The 17,347-nt window shown below is 43.3% G+C and overlaps 1 protein-coding gene across 20 annotated transcripts in view; it reads left to right on the top strand.

Annotated features, from left to right (window-relative positions):
* Nucleotides 1-17,347, top strand: part of KIAA1217 (KIAA1217 ortholog) — a 518,496-nt gene that overhangs the window by 499,300 nt on the left and 1,849 nt on the right. For 10 of the 20 annotated variants that reach the window (XM_034760251.1, XM_034760246.1, XM_034760247.1 and 7 more), the window contains 5 exons: nt 3,899-4,053; nt 4,728-4,874; nt 10,913-11,032; nt 14,118-15,812; nt 16,272-16,397. In XM_034760251.1, the coding sequence (XP_034616142.1) occupies nt 3,899-4,053; nt 4,728-4,874; nt 10,913-11,032; nt 14,118-15,812; nt 16,272-16,397 (2,243 nt within the window). Of the gene's footprint in view, nt 1-3,898; nt 4,054-4,727; nt 4,875-10,912; nt 11,033-13,929; nt 14,008-14,117; nt 15,813-16,271; nt 16,876-17,347 lie in introns of those variants that run through there. The other 10 variants (XR_004644414.1, XR_004644413.1, XM_034760256.1 and 7 more) reach the window with 7 other exon arrangements.

Genomic DNA, 17,347 nt, shown 5'->3' with positions numbered 1-17,347 from the left:
TAACCTAAATTATGTACTAATGTTTCCAATTTTTCCTGTTTGTTTCCCATACTCTTTGCATTTGTATATAGACATCTAAGATGTTGAGCAGATTCCCCCACTGATCTCCTCTTGTTGCTCCTATGACCCTATTGTAATTTTCCAGGTCCCCCCCAACATTTAACCCTGTGTTAAGGTCGCCTTTTTAAATTTGTGGGCTTTTGTCACCTGGCGCCTTTGAACCTAGTCTCATCCAAGATTTTGGTACATCCCATATCTGGAAATGGATCAGCTGCAAAATTCTGATTCAGATATTTATATCAACTTTCACAGCATTATGGAGAGGTGTTTTCAGTGCCAGCATTTCAGAGCCCGGCTCTAACACTAAATAGTTTGTGGCAGTATTTGTTCTTGGACATTTATTAACATGAGAGTTTAATATTTATGTTGAAAAATCATTTTAGAATTCCTGCACACAGTTCAGTGAGATGACTGGCTTCTAACAGCATTTGCTTGTGTAGTGAATGGCACAGCACAGAAAGAATCAGAGAAAATAAATATTATATGGCTGCACTGAGCTGTGACCAGGGCTGGCGCAACCCATTAGGCGACCTAGGCAGTCGCCTAGGGCATTAACATTTGGGGGATGGCAACTGCGGCTGCTGGATCATCTGCCGCCTCTGTTGGAGGCGGCATTTCGGGGGTGGGACCTTCCGCTGCCTAGGGCAGCAAAAAAGCGGGCGGCGCTCCTGGCTGTGACAATGTCTGAAAAAGTGCAAAAGACGATAACAAAGAGGAGCTTTTGTTACTCCCATATTTAACTAATCCATATCTAGAATTAGAATTTGCATGGTGTCCAGCTAGCAAATTTATGGAGAAATTTAATGAAATGATGAGACATCTGCCTTCAGTTTTGCATAATGAATCCTATAATAGTCACATAACTTAAAGGAATAACAAAGCTTTTCCTGACTTAATTCCCTGATTAAACATTTCACATACCACCCAAATCTTCTACAGTTCAGAAAGAAAATTTCAACATGCTACTGCCTACTCGAAGCTAGAAAAATGAGTGACATATGGGAAGACAGACCACCTACTTTACTAATTCAGTACACAGAGTATGTTAGCAACCAATTAATAGAGTGCTTTGTATGCTCTTACACAGAGCACAGATGGATCATGTTGCTAGAAAACATGGTCTCAATTGCTCTCCATTCAGACTAAGAAATTGAAATATTTATCCTGGAAAATTAAGGCTAACATTTAAAAAAATGAGTGCTTGAAGTCAGACTCTTATGTCCAATTAATGCACCTGAATAAGTGGTCTAATTTTCAACAGTGCTGAGCAAATATGGGTGTCTAAATTTGGACACGGGCTTGATTTTAGGCATCTGTTTTTGAAATCTTGGCTCTATGTATTTTTGAGATTCTTATTCAGTATTTCTTTGAAACTATTGTCTCTAATTTTTCCAGTGGATGTATAAAGCTAAATCATTAGTCAGTTCCAATCTTTCATCTGTTGCTATACCTGATGGGAAAGAATTAACACAAAAGGTACCAAGACTTGTAGTTTTGGGTGCCCAACCTGGGATGCTCTCGAGGTGCCTGATTTTTCACAAAATGCTGAGCCTCTGACTTCTGAAAATCATGAACTGTTAAAGTGTCTCAAATTAAGCACCCAAAATCACTAGTCATTCTTAATAACCTTAGCCAAATTGAATTATACTTGTTTGCCCTTATTCTCCTCTGCACTCTAGCAGCATGACTCAGCGGGGGGAAAATGCTTGCTGTTTCCTCAAAGGTTTATAACATAAAAATAAAATAACTTTAACAGAGAAAACAGAAGAACACCCAGCATTGGGTTCTACCTAGTCTTATGCTCCATTACAGCCTCTCCCCTGCAAAGAGAGGTGTGGAAGCTGATCTGACATTAACCCCTTGTTCACCAGAGGCCAGGTAGTGCACCTGCACCCTGTCACACTTACCACCTCAATTTTTCCTCCTCCTGGTTCCCTCTTTCCTTTTTATTTTCCAGTTTTAAAGATGGGGAAGGCACTGGTGTGGTTTACACGGTAGAAATCAATCTGCCTCTGTTCCCTCACTGCCTCCTATTCTTTCATCATTCTTATTTTCAGTAACTGCAGGGAAAACTGTGGATGCTCTAGCGCTCAGGATTGCTGCATTTGTAAGGCTGGCAGATTGGACAAGCCTGTGAAGGAGCTGTGACCTCCACAGGAGCTACCACCCATTAGTTGCAAGCATCTGTGAAGCCAAATTGCTGTGTGTCATGTGTAAGGGATAAGAGAGAGACTCTAATTCCTTTAGCCTGGAATTCAAGAAAATCTCTTAGTTGTCCTGGAAGTAGTATACACAGAATTCATTACAAGCATACTTCTTAATGGTATGTGCTGATAAGAGAAAAGCTCTAATGTAAACCATATCTGGAAGTTCACTTTTGTTGTAACCTTGTGAGACAGTTCCAGATAACTAGGGAGGGACAGGGTGACATATAATACAATAAAACATTTCTTTAAGTTTAACCTTTTCTGAAGAACATTTGAGCTAACAAGAGAACAAAGACAAGGCTATTCACATTAGAAAAATAGAAACTGCCATTGTGGATTAGAACAACCTCTGTCTAGTCCCGTATCCTGTCCCTGACAGTGGTCAGTATCAGATGCCTCAGAAGGAGGCGTTGAATCTCCATAACTGACAGTTATGCAATATCCTCTCCATGGAGAAAGTTGCTTCTTGACCCCAAGCAGCTAGTAGTCCTGAACACAAGATTTTAACTCCCTTGTACATGTCTATCCGATCTATTTATGTAACAGACATCTATTTTTTTTAAATGAAGCTTGTAAATAAGAAGAAGAAAAAAACCCTGAGTGCGTGTTTCTTGCTGCAGTGTGTCCTGCTTGGCTTGCGTGCAAACATACACCTTCAAATAGGAATGAATTATGGGGTAGCAGTTTGTAAGGGGTGGTGGTGTCTGGTTGGGGAAACTGGTGTCCTCTTCAGAACACTCAGGAGCCCCTGTCAAAATGCAGGGGTTGCATATCTGAGCTATTGGATTATGCTTTAATCTGCCATGAGTTAGAAACTCTCTTGGTGGCATAGCATTCGCATTAGAGCCAGTACATTGTAATTTTGGGGCAAATCTGTGTGTTACTGAAACTTTTAATTGTAATTAAAAATGAAAGCTTGCATTGCTGGGGAGAGGGTCTAGTTGGTGAGCTGGACTTCCCCGGCCCACCCCGTGCTAATAGGGCTCAGTGCACTACGTGAATTGGAGAGGGGGTGCCTACTTGCTCCTGGAGCAGAGGACTCTCTTTATTTTCCTGGGTGCCTTTGCTATCCAAGCATAACCCAGTGTTTCCTGAGTTGTAACAGTGACATTCAAATCCATTTCTAGCACAGTGCAGAAAGCACCCCTCTGATAGAGCAGAATTATGTGCTGATTTTTAACTTGCCATGTGCTGGAAGAATAGGAGGAGGCTCATTGGTTTTCAGAGGCGGCCACAAGAGGGGGCAGGGTAATGGCAAAAATACCCCCCCATAACACACAGCTTGTGCCTGTGTAAGCAGACATGCGCTTAAAAAATGTGCCAGCTAGAAATGCACCTAGGTACGTCGGGCAGCCGAACCTGTGCACCTCCGGTGAAATCCTGGCCCTGTTGACTTTAATGGAAGCAGGGTATCACTGCAAGTTTCCATGTGGAGTGACCTGATTTCTCGGTGCAAATGCAGGTGTTTTCAGCATTGTGGTGGAGCACATTTTAAAGCTAGAATCCTGAATGTGCTAATGGTCACACAGTTCTTAGCAGCAGGACCTTTTCTCTAATGTGGAGTAGAGGGTACAAAAAACAGCCATTCCCCGTCAGCAATGATCATTCTGTGATGCCATGTTACTTTGCAGAAGATGTTCCCAGTGCGGAACAGGAAGCTGACAAGCTGGTGAAGTCACCACCTCCTCCACCTCCACGTCGCAGCTACCTACCAGGATCTGGCCTCACCACAACGAGATCAGGAGACGTCATCTATGCAGTCAAAAAAGAGACCACCATTGTCAAGGTTTGATGATTCAGGCAGTAGCTAATTGACTTAGTGACTAATTGTTGGCACATGAAACATTCCAAGACTTCATCTGTTTGTCTAAACCATAGAAAAAGTTGATGGCCCAGAGAGGTGACTAATAGGTCACCAGGAAATTCTGCTGATCAGAAAAAGCAACCAATAGGATTTGTCCAGTCCTGTTCTCATAATTCTTATCCTTCCACTTATCTCTGTAACAATGTAAAATGCAAATCACAAGCGGCTTTCATCCAGTGTGTCATAAGAAGATTAAAAATAAAAAGCCCATCTTATGCAGATAGGGAAGATCAGCTCAGAGAGTCAAGAGTTTCCACAGAAACATTTTAAGAGTTTCTTGTTGCTTACTTTACTCACCGGTGACATTTGAAGTGAAATAAAAAAGGAGGGAGGCAGTATGGAGATGCCTCTCCATCACATACACATTATATCAATAGCATCAGGATTATATTGATCTAGCACCATATTATTTGGTTTTAAATTGATAAAAAAGTGAGCTCCTAAGACATGACATTAAACAAGCAAACAAACAAACAGCTCAGCCCCTCCCGAAAGCCTGCAATAAGGGGAGTTGCATTATTATTGATTTTACTGTATTTGCTTTGCACTAGCATGGTGTATCTATATTGGCTCTCTGTGGTTCTTCACCCTTTCAGGAAGGCAGTGAAGATGCTGGGCAAACAGCACAGTCCAAAGTACCTAAAGAAGATCCAGCCTCATCCCGGGCACCACTGCCTGTCACAGCATCTGCCACAAAGGACGAGGAGGAAGAAGAAGGAGACAGAATAATGGCAGAATTGCAGGTATGCACATTGAGTTGCACATGGATATCCATATACAGTCTCACTCTCTTCTACAGACCTTGCTTCTGTTCTTAGCTAGGATCACAAAGGAAAATGAGCGTGGTGGTCTCACCCAAATACCCTTTGTGAATAAATATCCACATAACACAACCACCACACTGTTCTGGCCTGGAAAAGCAGGGTTTTTGTGGCTCATTATTCAGGGGTATTGGCACTGCTGTTGGACAAATCCTCCTTGACAGATACACAAATCGGTTTGCTGTGCTGTACATATTCAATGTGTTCAGCATTGACCTGAGAAGAGACGCTCACACCATGGTCTTTCGTTTTGCAACAGGTGGAACTGTTTTAGATCACTGACAATGACACTGTAGTAAAAAGCAAACATTAAAACTGCAGTCAGTGAGTTTCCAGTGTTTCCGAGCTACATACTCTATATCAGTGGTCACTAACCTGTCAATCACGATCGACTGGTTGATCCTGGAGCTTTGGCCAATCGATTGCGCTCTCCGGGCTGCTAAAAGTCCGGCAGGGCTCAAAGGTTACGTGCCTGCCATAACCCCATGCCACTCCCGGAAGCGGCTGGTTGCTGGCACATCTCTGCGGCCCCTGGGGGAAGGGGAAGGGTGAGGCGGCTCCAAATGATGCCCCCGCCTCCAGCATTGTCCAGAACTGCGAGGGTGGTGCTTGCAGGCACGGAGCTGCCTCACCCCTCCCCCTTTTCCCCAGGAGCCGTGCGCAGAGACGTCCCAGCAGCCAGCCACTTCTGGGAGCCGCCTGTGGTAAGCGTCTCCCAGACAGAGTCTGCACCTTGCACCCCCTCCTGCATCCCAGCGCTCCCTCCCAGACCCCAAACCCTCTCCCACACACCAATCCCTCGCACCAAACTCCCTCCCAGAGCCCGCACCTCTCACCCTCTCCTGTACCCCAACACTCTGCACCAGCCTGGAGCCCCCTCCTGCACCCAAACTCCCTCCCAGAGCTTGCACCCCTCACTCCTGCACCACAACCCCCTGTCCCAGGCTCAGCCAATGCTCAACCCAACAGTTGAGAATGTTACACTGATTTTTGACAATCCCTGAAGGATTTTGGATCTATAAACCACAACTGACAATAATAAAAAGTAAAACTCATGAAATGTCCAGTGGATTCTATGAGATTCTAGGTGCAGTGTGACCATATGATGCCTGCACCCAAACTCCCTCCCAGAGCTTGCACCCCTCACTCCTGCACCCTAACCATCTGCACTTGGCTCAGCCCGGAGCCCCCTCCCACACCCCAACCCTCTGCCTCAGCCTGGTGAGAGTGAGTGATAGAGGGAGGGGGAAATGGAGAGAGCAGGGCGTGGCCTCGGGGAAGGGGCAAGGGAGATCCTGGATTGATCTTAAATTCAAAAAGTGATCTTGTGCGTAAAAAGGTTGGAGACCACTGCTCTATATGGTACTGTCTCCATACTATGGTAAGAGAAACAGGTTGAGCAAATGGGGGGTTGGATTAGGGTTAGGACAGATTGGAGTTATGTAACAATACATAGGCTCTATGGAGCACTTCAGGTATTCAAAAGCACTATACAGAATTATCTAATCAATCCACTCAGCAGTGGGTATAGTATGTCCTTAAAATGCTTCTAATACACGAGACAGGCCTGCCAATTGATAGGCATCTTGGGTGACCCTCACACATCCTGCCTCTCACACCGCTCAGGCATCAGCCACTGGCATCTTAGATAGCTACGCTGCAGGCAGAGCAGTTTTTTCCCTGCAGTGTTTCCTTCTGGCCACCAGGGGCTGCTGTGGCACTGGGTCTACAGGCTGTTAGGTTGCCTCTCCTCCTCTTCCTGTCTCTCTTTAGGCAGCCCAGCTGCCCAATTGCTCTTCCTCTGATAGGCTGTGAATGGGAGGGTTAATGGGGACAAGGATAATATAGGGTATGGAAGGAGGGTGTGAAGGGAAGTCAGAGTAAGGGTACTGAAGAGGAGGATGTCAGACAATATCTGCTAGGAGTAAACATTTTTAAATCAGGTCCAGATAACTTGCACCCAAGAGTCCTGAGAGTTGGCTGAGATGATCTCTAGCCCACTGACGTTAATTTGTAATAAATCTTGGAGTCCCGGGGAAATTCCAGAGGCCTGGAAAAATGCTAATGTTGCGCCAATGCTCAGAAAGGGCAAATGGGATGACCCAGTCAGTTAGCATGATACCAATCCTGGGCAAAATAATGGAAAAGCTGATATGGGATTCAATTAAAAGAATTAAAAGATAGGAATACAATTAATGACAATCAATGTGATTTTATGGACAATAGGTCTAGTCAAACCTGATTTCATTCTTTGAAGAGATTACATTTTAGATTGATAAAACTGTAAGGAGTTAGACTTTTTTAAAGGCATTTGGTTTATTACTGCACAACATTTGGATTTAAGAAACTGGCACTATACGGTATCAAGAGAGCACACGTTAAAAGGATTAATACAAAATGAAAACAAAGTTTGAACTGGAAAGTTGCTGTGAAACAGAATTGTGGTCCTCCACACAGCTCTCATAACAACTAGCTAACTGACAGATCTCAAAAAATAGTTGTCAGTGGGGTATCATCATCAAGTTGGGGGTGTTTTTACTTGGGTTCTTTAGGGATTCGTACATTTTCATTAATGATCTGGAAGTAAATATAAAATCAGGCTGATAAAATTTGTGGATGACATAAAGGTTGAGTGGCAAATAATGATGAGGCAATGGCAATCATGCAGTGTGTTCTGGATACTTGGTGTCTGTTAAACCAAAATGTGTTTTAATAGAGATAAATGCAATGTTTTACATCTAGGAACAAGGCATGAAGGCCATACCTACAGAATGGGCACCTGTATCTTGGATAGCAGTGACTCTAAAAAGGATTTGGGGGTCCAAGTGGATAAGCAAACAGAACATGAGCTCCCAGTGCAATGTTCTGGCAAAAAGGGCTAATGCAAGCCTTGATTGTATAAAGAGGGGAGTGCTGAATAGGAGTAGGGAGGTGGTTCCACCTCTGTAAAAGGCATTAGTGAGGCTAGTACTGGAATAATGCAGTCAGTTTTGGTGTTCATATTTGTAAAAGAATGTTGAAAAATTGGAGAGAGAGTGCAGAAAAGAGCCCCCAAAATTACTTGAGGGCTGGAGTAAATGCCTTAGTGATAAACTTAAAAGAGCTCAATCTGATTAGTTTATCTGAGAGACAACTGAGAGGTGATGTGATTACAGTGTATACTGAGTCCTAAAGATCCATGCATCTGAAGAAGTGGGTTTTTTACCCGCGAAAGCTTATGCCCAAATAAATCTGTTAGTCTTTAAGGTGCCACCGGACTCCTCGTTGTTTCTGAGTCTTAAAGAGCTCTTTAATCTAGCAGAGAAAAGCATAACTGGAAGCTGAAGCCAGACCAAAGCAAATTAGGTACAAATTTTGGCAGTGAGGGTGATTAACCATTGGAACAAACTCGCAAGGGAAGTGGTGGATTCTTCCTCTATTGATGTCTTTCTGGAAGATCTGCTTTAGCAAAATGTTATTGGGCTGTATGCAGGTGTAATTGGATGACAATGACTGGCCTGTGATATACAGGTCAGAGTAGATCGTCTAATGGTCCCCTGTGGCCTTAAACTTTATGAATCTAAGTAAAAAGAGGGATCTATAAAGAGAACTTTGTTTAAAAAAGAAGAATACTGGGAGCGTCTGCTACAGTTCTCCACTATGAGTTTCCTGTGTTTATTTATAATTTGGAAAGGGAGTAACAAGAGAGAGACTAAGAGGGGAAGGATGTTATATTGGAGGAAGTGCCTGACTGTATCCAGTAATTTAGTGCTATAAATTGCATGATAGTGAGATAAATTAATTATATAGTTACCACAATACTTGCCACACCAATATCACTTCCTTACCTGCAATGGTGTAATTAATTCTCATTGCTACTCCCTCCCTGGCATGCACCTTTCCTCCACAGCACTGCTGATTTACCTTACTGATAACGCAGTGTGCAAGTACTTGTCAGGAGAACTCCCAATGTGCTACACCAGGACTTGCTGTCAGCATTGTGCACCTGTACATTGTACATCTACTGGCAATAATGGCCTTTAGCCTCCTCTTGAACTAGGAGCTAGTGGGAGAGCTGGGCTGGACCCCCCCCCCAAGGAATTAGAGAGAAGCCAGCTCTGCTCAGTAAGGTAGAGGTCTTGAGAGCCCACACTCTGTGGTGCAGTAGGAGGAGGACTTAGTAGCAGACCCATGCTCCTAGGACTTGACTTATACCAAAGCATTGCTGCAGGAGGAAAATATAGGGTCCATAGGCCCTGAGGAACCTGAATTCCTTAGACCTTGGAGTATGGTTGCTATAGTGTGGCTGATACCTGAAGAACCCACAGCCTAGGGTAGGCCAGGGCCAGGAGTGCTGGAGAGGAGCTGGGGGCAGGGAAGGGGAGAGAAACACATTTTGGGGCACTGAGGACAGTGACAGGATCCAGAGAGCTCAAGCACATGATTGGTGGGGACCATAGCAGACTAGAAAGATGATGGTAGTTCAGGAGGGAAAGAAACCGGGGATCTGAAGTAACGGAGAGAGAGAATAGCAACAAGAAGTTTAAGCCAAGACCTGCATGAGGGCAACATCACTGTCATATGTACATACCAAACATGTACACTAGAGATGCTGTCCCCTGTGTTACCATGTGCAATGCAGCCCTGCGTGGCATTTCCACGCCCCTCCCCTGACTTGAACTTGTGTTCAGTTGCACTTCACTGTATTTACTATTCATTAGCATAGGCTTTTCTGTGCCTCAGCCCACACAGTGGGTTCACATGGCTGTGTGAATTCATCAGGCTTTTTTGTTGCCTATCTTAAAATCACCAGCAGGTTCCCATAGGTTCCATGTTTGCTGATAAAACACACATATGGCCAGGTTTAAAAGTTTTGTGGCAGTGGAAATGCCGTTCGTTCGGCCCTGTATTGGGTCCTGACGGAATGAGTAGAAAATGAGAACGCTGGGGTGTGTATGTGGAATTTTATACTTCCGTTCTAGTTGGTTGAATGCCCAAACCCTACCCACCCGCCACCATTTCCTTATACATGTTACAACTGAGCCTGTCAGCAGCTTAGCTGATAAAATGCATTTCTGGGGGTAGAATTTGCAGGCTGGCCAGGGGCTGACAAAACAGCATTACTCACCTCTTGGAAATGGAGCTCATTACCCATATGTGAAAAGTGTTTTGGGCAGTCAGGGGGAGTCAGATGCTTAGGGTGTCTCTATAGTGCTTATTATGCTAGCAGGGCTTGTCCTAGTGCTAGAAAAACAGCTGTATAGACAGCATGGCTCAGGCTGGAACTTAGGCTCTCAAGGTCACTCCCCTTTCCCTCCCCTCCAGGCTTCAGTGCCCGAGCCACAACATCAACAGAGCTAGCATGAGCCCTGAGAGCACGGCTCTGTGGACCCAGGACGGAAGGTCTGTTCCCTGATGCAGTGCAGCCATGTCCTTAAGGCTCTTTCTCTTGCATTGGGCCTCTTTAGTTGAAAACTTAGTTTTATGTCAGATGCTGCAGGTTTAGGCTTAAGCATACAAGTTAAAGACAGGGATGCTGAGAAATGAAGTCATTTCATTAAGGACAGTCTTGTGGTTATGACATGGGTTTGGGAGCTGGGTTTTTTGTCCCCAGATCTACCAGGGTCTTCCTGTTTAACCTTCGGCAACTCTTTTCACTGCTGTGTGCCACAGAGTCCCCATCTGTAAAATGGGAATCAGCAGACTAACAAATTCATTATTTGTAATGCAGTTTGAGCTTCCCAGCCTACCTAATCTGAAAATAGCATTGCACTCAGACATTCAGGGCAGTAGCGGGAATAAATTAAACCTTGGTTTTTGTTTTGCTGATCATCTAAATTTCATACTTTACAAAATTAGTGACAGTAGGTACCCGTTTTCAATGTTCAAATGAATACCCTCTTTGAAGCAGAACTACTTTGGGGATGTCTGTCAAAAGCCGACAGGGTGTCCTGCTAACTTGCAGTATTTTAATTCCTTAGGCTTTTCAGAAGTGCTCTTTTATGGATGTAAATTCAAACAGTCATGCTGAACAGTCCAGAAATGACACACATGTTAAAGACACAAGGCTTGGCGCTCTAATACACCACAAGGACAAGAAGGTAACAAGTGGCACTTACAAACATGACACCGACTCTTCGCCTAACCTTCTTTCCTTGCTTCAAGACTAATTTTGTGTCATGTGTGTCCTTTCCTCTTTAACCCTGTCCCAGTGGCTTATTTGCTTTTACCCTCGAGGCTGGCAGACAGGAGTTAAGTATTGTGCATGTGCCCAAGTTGAGGGGGGTCAGCTCATCGTTAACATTTACATAAGATTTCTGGTTGAGGAGAACTTGACAGACTCATTTTATAATACATCACCACTGCCCAGTGGAGTGGCGAGGCCTAAAGATTAAAACCCACATCCCAGGTGGCAGCTTAGAGCATTTTCACTAAGTCAGAGTGCCAGTCACCTGTGTTTCAAAGGTGCTGAGTCCATCTAAGTGTCATTTAAGTCAGTGGAAGCTAGAGGTGAGCGCCTCTGAAAACTGGGCTCTGAAGGCCTAGTTTTTCCTTCAGCACTGTTTCTCTCTTTGGTCCCAACTCGTGAAGCTGCAGCAGCAGATAGTGTAGTACAAATCTTACATCACATGACAAGTGAAGTGAGATTTGCAATATCTTGAAACAACATTGAAGCTCAAGGGGAGCCTTTCACGCTGGCCTTTGGCTTTCTCCAGTGCACCGATAAATCCTGAGGTTGAGTGTAACAGAAGACTTGGGGGGGGGGGGGGGGGAGGTTTATAGCCAAATTTTCTTTGGGAGAAATTTTGTCAGATTTCTTTGACGGTGCAAATTCAGCGTTGAAAAGGCCCGATGATTGTACTGTCACCCAGCAGCCTGAGTCAGCACTCAGCTAGTGCACATTTTCTAAAGTATAGTGCAAACATTTTTTTCCAAAGAACTGACTCAAAAATACTGTTCAATATTCTAATAATGGTTGTGACAACCACAAACTCCTAGCAATTAAAGTAAATTGAGCTTACATCTTGCATGACATTCACATAGGCACCTTTCAATCCTATGGAGCCTAACCAACTGGTATACAGACTATACAAGTATCCCTTCATTTCCCAGATGAAGTGCAGGGCTGTTTAACAATGCCTAGAGACACTATACCAAAGTTTGGGACAGGCAGTGTAAAATGGAAAAACTGAAAATCCAGGGAAATGGGGTAGGTAGAATGTAATCAGTTGATGTGAAATGCAGCCAGAGCCCCAGGTGTAACCTCCCCACTCTTACAAAAAGTGCCATTAAATATATTGGGTGCCAATTCTGAGAGCCCTTTATTGTAATGGGAGCTGAAGGCCCTCAGCAACTTGCAGGTCTGAGCCCTTAAGAAACAAGAGCTGACATTATTTCTGACATACAAACCATTATGTGAAATGTGACTGGAGTGTCACACTGAACTTTAATTCTTCTCTGGCTTTGATTGTTTTGCATGATAATTCCTCCCTGTTCAAACATTCAGTAGTTTCAGTGTCCTCCATGCCTAATCTCTTAGTGCTAACAAACTGTGAGCATGTTGAGTAAAGATTTTAAACTATGAACCTAGCCCACTGACTTTCTTCTTTCTGAGCTTTATATATAATACTGAGAAGCATGCATTAAGAGACAGTGTGCACTTGAAGTCCATTAAATGATTTCACTTAAGTTCCTGTACCTTTACTCTAATGCATTCTCTGTGTTGGAGACTGAATTTCATGACTGATAGTTTGCAGCTTGGAAGCAGCAGTTGTTGCTGGTATAAATATATTGTTCTTTTGATGTATTTGAACCATTTTTTTTCATTCACACTTTTGTCCTGTCAATACTTTTACTAAAAATCTGATTGTAAAATGGTTATTTTACATCAGTTATAATCAAGTTGCCTCTTCACCCCCAGTGCCCACAGCAAAAACCATAAGTAACAACAAAGCAATAATGAAGGGCAAGTCTTCTCACAGGGATTTGTCACTCTGCTACAACAGAAATATCTGCTCTTTAACACAAACCAAAAAAAAGCTTCCTTGCCCTGCTGCTTACTGCTCTGAAGTATTTATTGTCTGCACGGTTCCTCACTTCAGAGCCTCCCTGAAAATGTGTCTATATAAACTGGACAGTTAAGAGAATCACTTTAAGACCTGTGTTGCTGGTAGCAGTTAACATTTAAGGAAGGTAACGAACTACTGGATGAAGTCACCATGTGCCTAGAGGATTTGTTTCTTTAAAGAAATAGGTTGAATTTTAGTTTCTGGGTTTTTCAGGGTGTTAAATACTTCACTTATTTAGTGCTTCACTTAAGCACCATTCTTATCTGTAGTAGTCACTTGTAGAATGACTTTGGTATGGTCAGACAGCAGTTACATTAACACAGATCATCACTTTCTAGACAGGAGGAATATTAGAGGCAGTTAGAAAACAGCTGTTTACATTTCAAAGCTTACTTTCAAGGTAAGCCAGACTGTATCATGGTGACATTGAGAAGGGAGCAGGGATCAGTAATGTGTCCATGGTAATTTTTCAAAAAAATTGAGTGACTGAATGACATAACCCCCCCAATGTCAGTCACTAAGTACGGTAATTTTTTTCAAGTGTCCATTGTGCAACATGGTGGTGCCGACCCCTGGAAGGGAGGTGTAACAGACAGTCCCAATGAGCCTACAGGCTGTAGGGACTATTAATATTCACAGTTACAAACCAGTCCCTTTGGCATGGCTGTCAGCCTCCCTCACTTATGGTTTGATTTGTTCCCAACAGATCTTAGTCAAATACTGTATCTAGTTCAAGTGTCAGTCTTATGCAAACTAAGGAATTTTTGAAAGCTGGTGTCTAAACAGGTCACGGTAAAACAATGTTAGAGATAAGATAACTTGGGCTTTTGCACAGCACATTCTGAAGACCTTATAAAAAGGACAGTCTTTGGTTAGAGTACATGTTGGGCACATGCATAGTTCTGTGCAGTGATATGTTGTACTACCAGAATTTGGAATTTTCCCATGAAGAAGTACAGAAATCAGAAGACTATTATAGACATGGCTGTGCAGCAATGGACAGAGCAGTGAGGTCACAAGGTCTTCACTTCCTCTGAGGATATGGTGATTAATTGGAGAAAAAAATCTTTGCAAGTAACAACTCTGATTAACTAAGTAATCCAACTTTCCCCCTTAGGTATATGGGGATACAACAAGATTTCCAAAAGATAGTGACCACCCTAAGGAGAAGAGGGAAGGGAAAACTGAAGACGAGATGAGTTCTGATGCTTCCAGCATATCTGAAAATAAAATTGGCTTTTCAATGAATGACCATTCTGTATTCAGTAAAGATTTGTTTGTAGGGAATAAAGACTATTCCAACAAGAACCCCCATAATATCAGCACAAATTTCTCTGGTGTAAGCTTGCGTGAAAATGACAGAAGAAAAGGGGGTCAAGATGTCTTAGGAGTGCATTATCCAGCTATTGAAACTGGAAAACAAAAGCTGAACTATGGAATATTGAGACACACTGATCACAACATGCCTCAGAACAAACCAGTAGAGTGTGCAGACAAATGTGTCCCAATCAGCAACGTTTCACCTCTTGTCAGGCAAACAGAGTTGCAAACTCAGGAGGTTTCCAGATCACCACAGGAGCAAGAAATGCCTGTAATTGACTACAGTCAGGTTGTGCTAAGGCCTAAAGTATCTAAAAATACCAATGTAAACTATATTGAGGAGACAGAGTCTCCAGCTAGCTCTCCAATTGAAGAAAACCCACCAACAGACAACATTGCTTTTATGATTACCAAGACAACTGTCCAGGTTCTGTCAACTGGAGAAGTTCATGATATAGTAAGCAGGAAGGGAGGAGATATACAAACAGTTAATATAGATGCCAAAAAGGACAAGACATCCCAACAAGGTGTACTAGAGAGTACAGAGAATGAAGAACCAGTAGTTTGTCTGGACAAAAAACCAGTCATCATCATCTTTGAAGAACCAATGGATATTAGATCGGCTTATAAAAGACTTTCAACCATATTTGAAGAATGTGATGAGGAGTTAGAGAAAATGATGACAGAGGAGAAGATAGAAGAAGAGGAGGAGGATGAAGAAAATGAAATATCTGAAATCCCTGTGATACAGAATGAAGCACTGCAGACAATTAATAATGGAAGAGGTGCTACAGTTTATTTAGAAAATCATGGGCTTGAGCAACAACATGAATTTAAACTTCAGTCTCATTCTGACTCTACAGAAACAAAAACTCCTGAGGAACAAGACATAGCAAAGACCGGTTTTAAGAAATTTAGTCAAATTTATGGTCTAAATTCAGAAGTGAAGCTGGATTCTCCTGATCAGTTTGGAAGCAGGCAGGATGCTAAGAAAAAATTTAAATTTAAGTTCCCTAAAAAGCAGCTGGCTGCTCTGACTCAAGCAATACGTACAGGGACCAAAACTGGGAAGAAGACCTTACAGGTGGTGGTTTATGAAGAGGAGGAGGAAGAAGATGGGACTCTAAAGCAACACAAGGAGGCCAAAAGATTTGAAATTACAGGGTCTCAGCCTGAGGATATTACCAAAGATAGCTCTGGCAAGGAAGATCCCATTCCTGAGACGTCGGCACAGAGCTCTAGGACTGATGAAATTCGAAAGAATACGTACAGGACTCTGGACAGCCTTGAGCAGACCATTAAACAGCTAGAGAATACCATCAGTGAGATGAGTCCAAGATCTGTCCCTGAACCTGCATGTGGCTCTGTAAGAAGCAGTGCCCCCTATTCTTCCCATATAACACAAGAGGCTGCACCCAGAGAACTTGTAGTATTGGACGAGAGCCAGGCTGGTGCAGAATCCCCTCCGTCAATCCTGTCAGCTTCACGTAAGGTACCTTAGTAGGAGAAATCAAACTCCAGCTGCTTTCTAAAATCTGCAATAATCACCATTAAGCAAGAGGTGTCTTATGATTTGTTTGCTTCTTTTCAGATGGCTTGTTTGGTCTCCTCACTAGGTGTCTAACAGCTAATAGATTGTTTTACCTCTGCTGCTGTTTGGTGATGGGCAATGCAGGGAAGCTGGGCCAATAATCTGCTGTGTGAAATGAGAAATGACACTGACATTAAATCCAGTTTGATCAGTAGTTGAGCAGATTCCTCCATTTGATTCTTGGAATTAACAAGAGTGGTGTGATCGTGACGTGAATCTCTGATGTTTCCCCTGCATGTAGTTCTTTGGCTTCTCACACAAAGCTTCTTTGCGCATGGTGTGCGATTCCCCTTTTTAAATGCACTCATATTTACCACTGATTTCCTTGTCTCCCCTGTGTCTCTACAATCCTTTCAACAGGGCTCAAGCACCACTTCACAGACCAGCAGGATGCCAATACCCATGGCTACAAAAAGTAGACAACAAGGAAGCCTGGATAAAGCAGGCAGACAGCACAAGCTACAGGATCCACGCCAATACAGACAGGTAGTTTTACCCTAAACCAAATCTTTGGATGGACATTTAAAGCTGTTTTAAAAAAATGTAAGTCAAGTCACTGACGTAGAGTCTACCAAATAATCAATTTCTTCTTTCAAATGTGATCTAACTAGACATCCTGGATCTTGGGGGCATGAAAATCTCTTTATGATCCTTATTACGCTTTCATCATACTTTGCATGCCTGCAATAAAACATCTGCTTTTTACTCCACTGTTCAGCTTAGGATGCCATACCTGTTTACTTCCCTATGGTAAATGTCATTAATCAGGACAGCTAGGAAATCCTCTGTTCAAAGCGTTTTAAAGGAAGCGAAGGATACTAACCTATGTGTTTAATGCAGCGGTTCTCTAACTTCATTGCACCGCGACCCCCTTCTGACAACAAAAATTACTACACGACCCCAGGAGTGGGGACCGAAGTCTGAGCTTGTCACCCCAGTTGGGGGGCGAGGGGCAGGAGGGAGAAGGGGCAAAGCCCAAGGGCTTCAGCCCTAGGTAGGGGGCATGTAACCCGAGCCCTGCTGCCCAGAGATGAAGCCCTTGGGCTTTGGCTTTGTCCCCAGGCAGTGGGGCTCAGGCTTCAGCCCTGGCCACCCCATAAAACAGGGCTACGACACACTTTGGGGTCCCAACCCAGTTTGAGAACCTCTGGTTTAATGGATTGCATTAGATGCACATTAACACTCCATCCAAATGTTTCCATTCTCATGTTAACAATCCTGAAGCATGACCAACGTAGTAAATAGTCCGTAGGTTGATGTGACTTCTCGCACAAGCTTTGTTCTCGCTCTCTTCGCACTCTATGCATTCTTTGTTGTGCACTTTAGGGATTCAACCAGGTCCAGTCCACAGCTGCAAGACTTAGCTCAAGCCTTGAACTGTTAATTCTTATTTTCTGTAGGGCTGTTTTCCCAGGCCCTGTTTACTTATGTTACTG

Source organism: Trachemys scripta, chromosome 2 (genome assembly GCF_013100865.1).
Source record: "Trachemys scripta elegans isolate TJP31775 chromosome 2, CAS_Tse_1.0, whole genome shotgun sequence".
Taxonomy (NCBI): domain Eukaryota; kingdom Metazoa; phylum Chordata; order Testudines; family Emydidae; genus Trachemys; species Trachemys scripta.
Note: the sequence above shows the minus strand (reverse complement) of the source record. Positions and strands in the feature narration are given on the sequence as shown.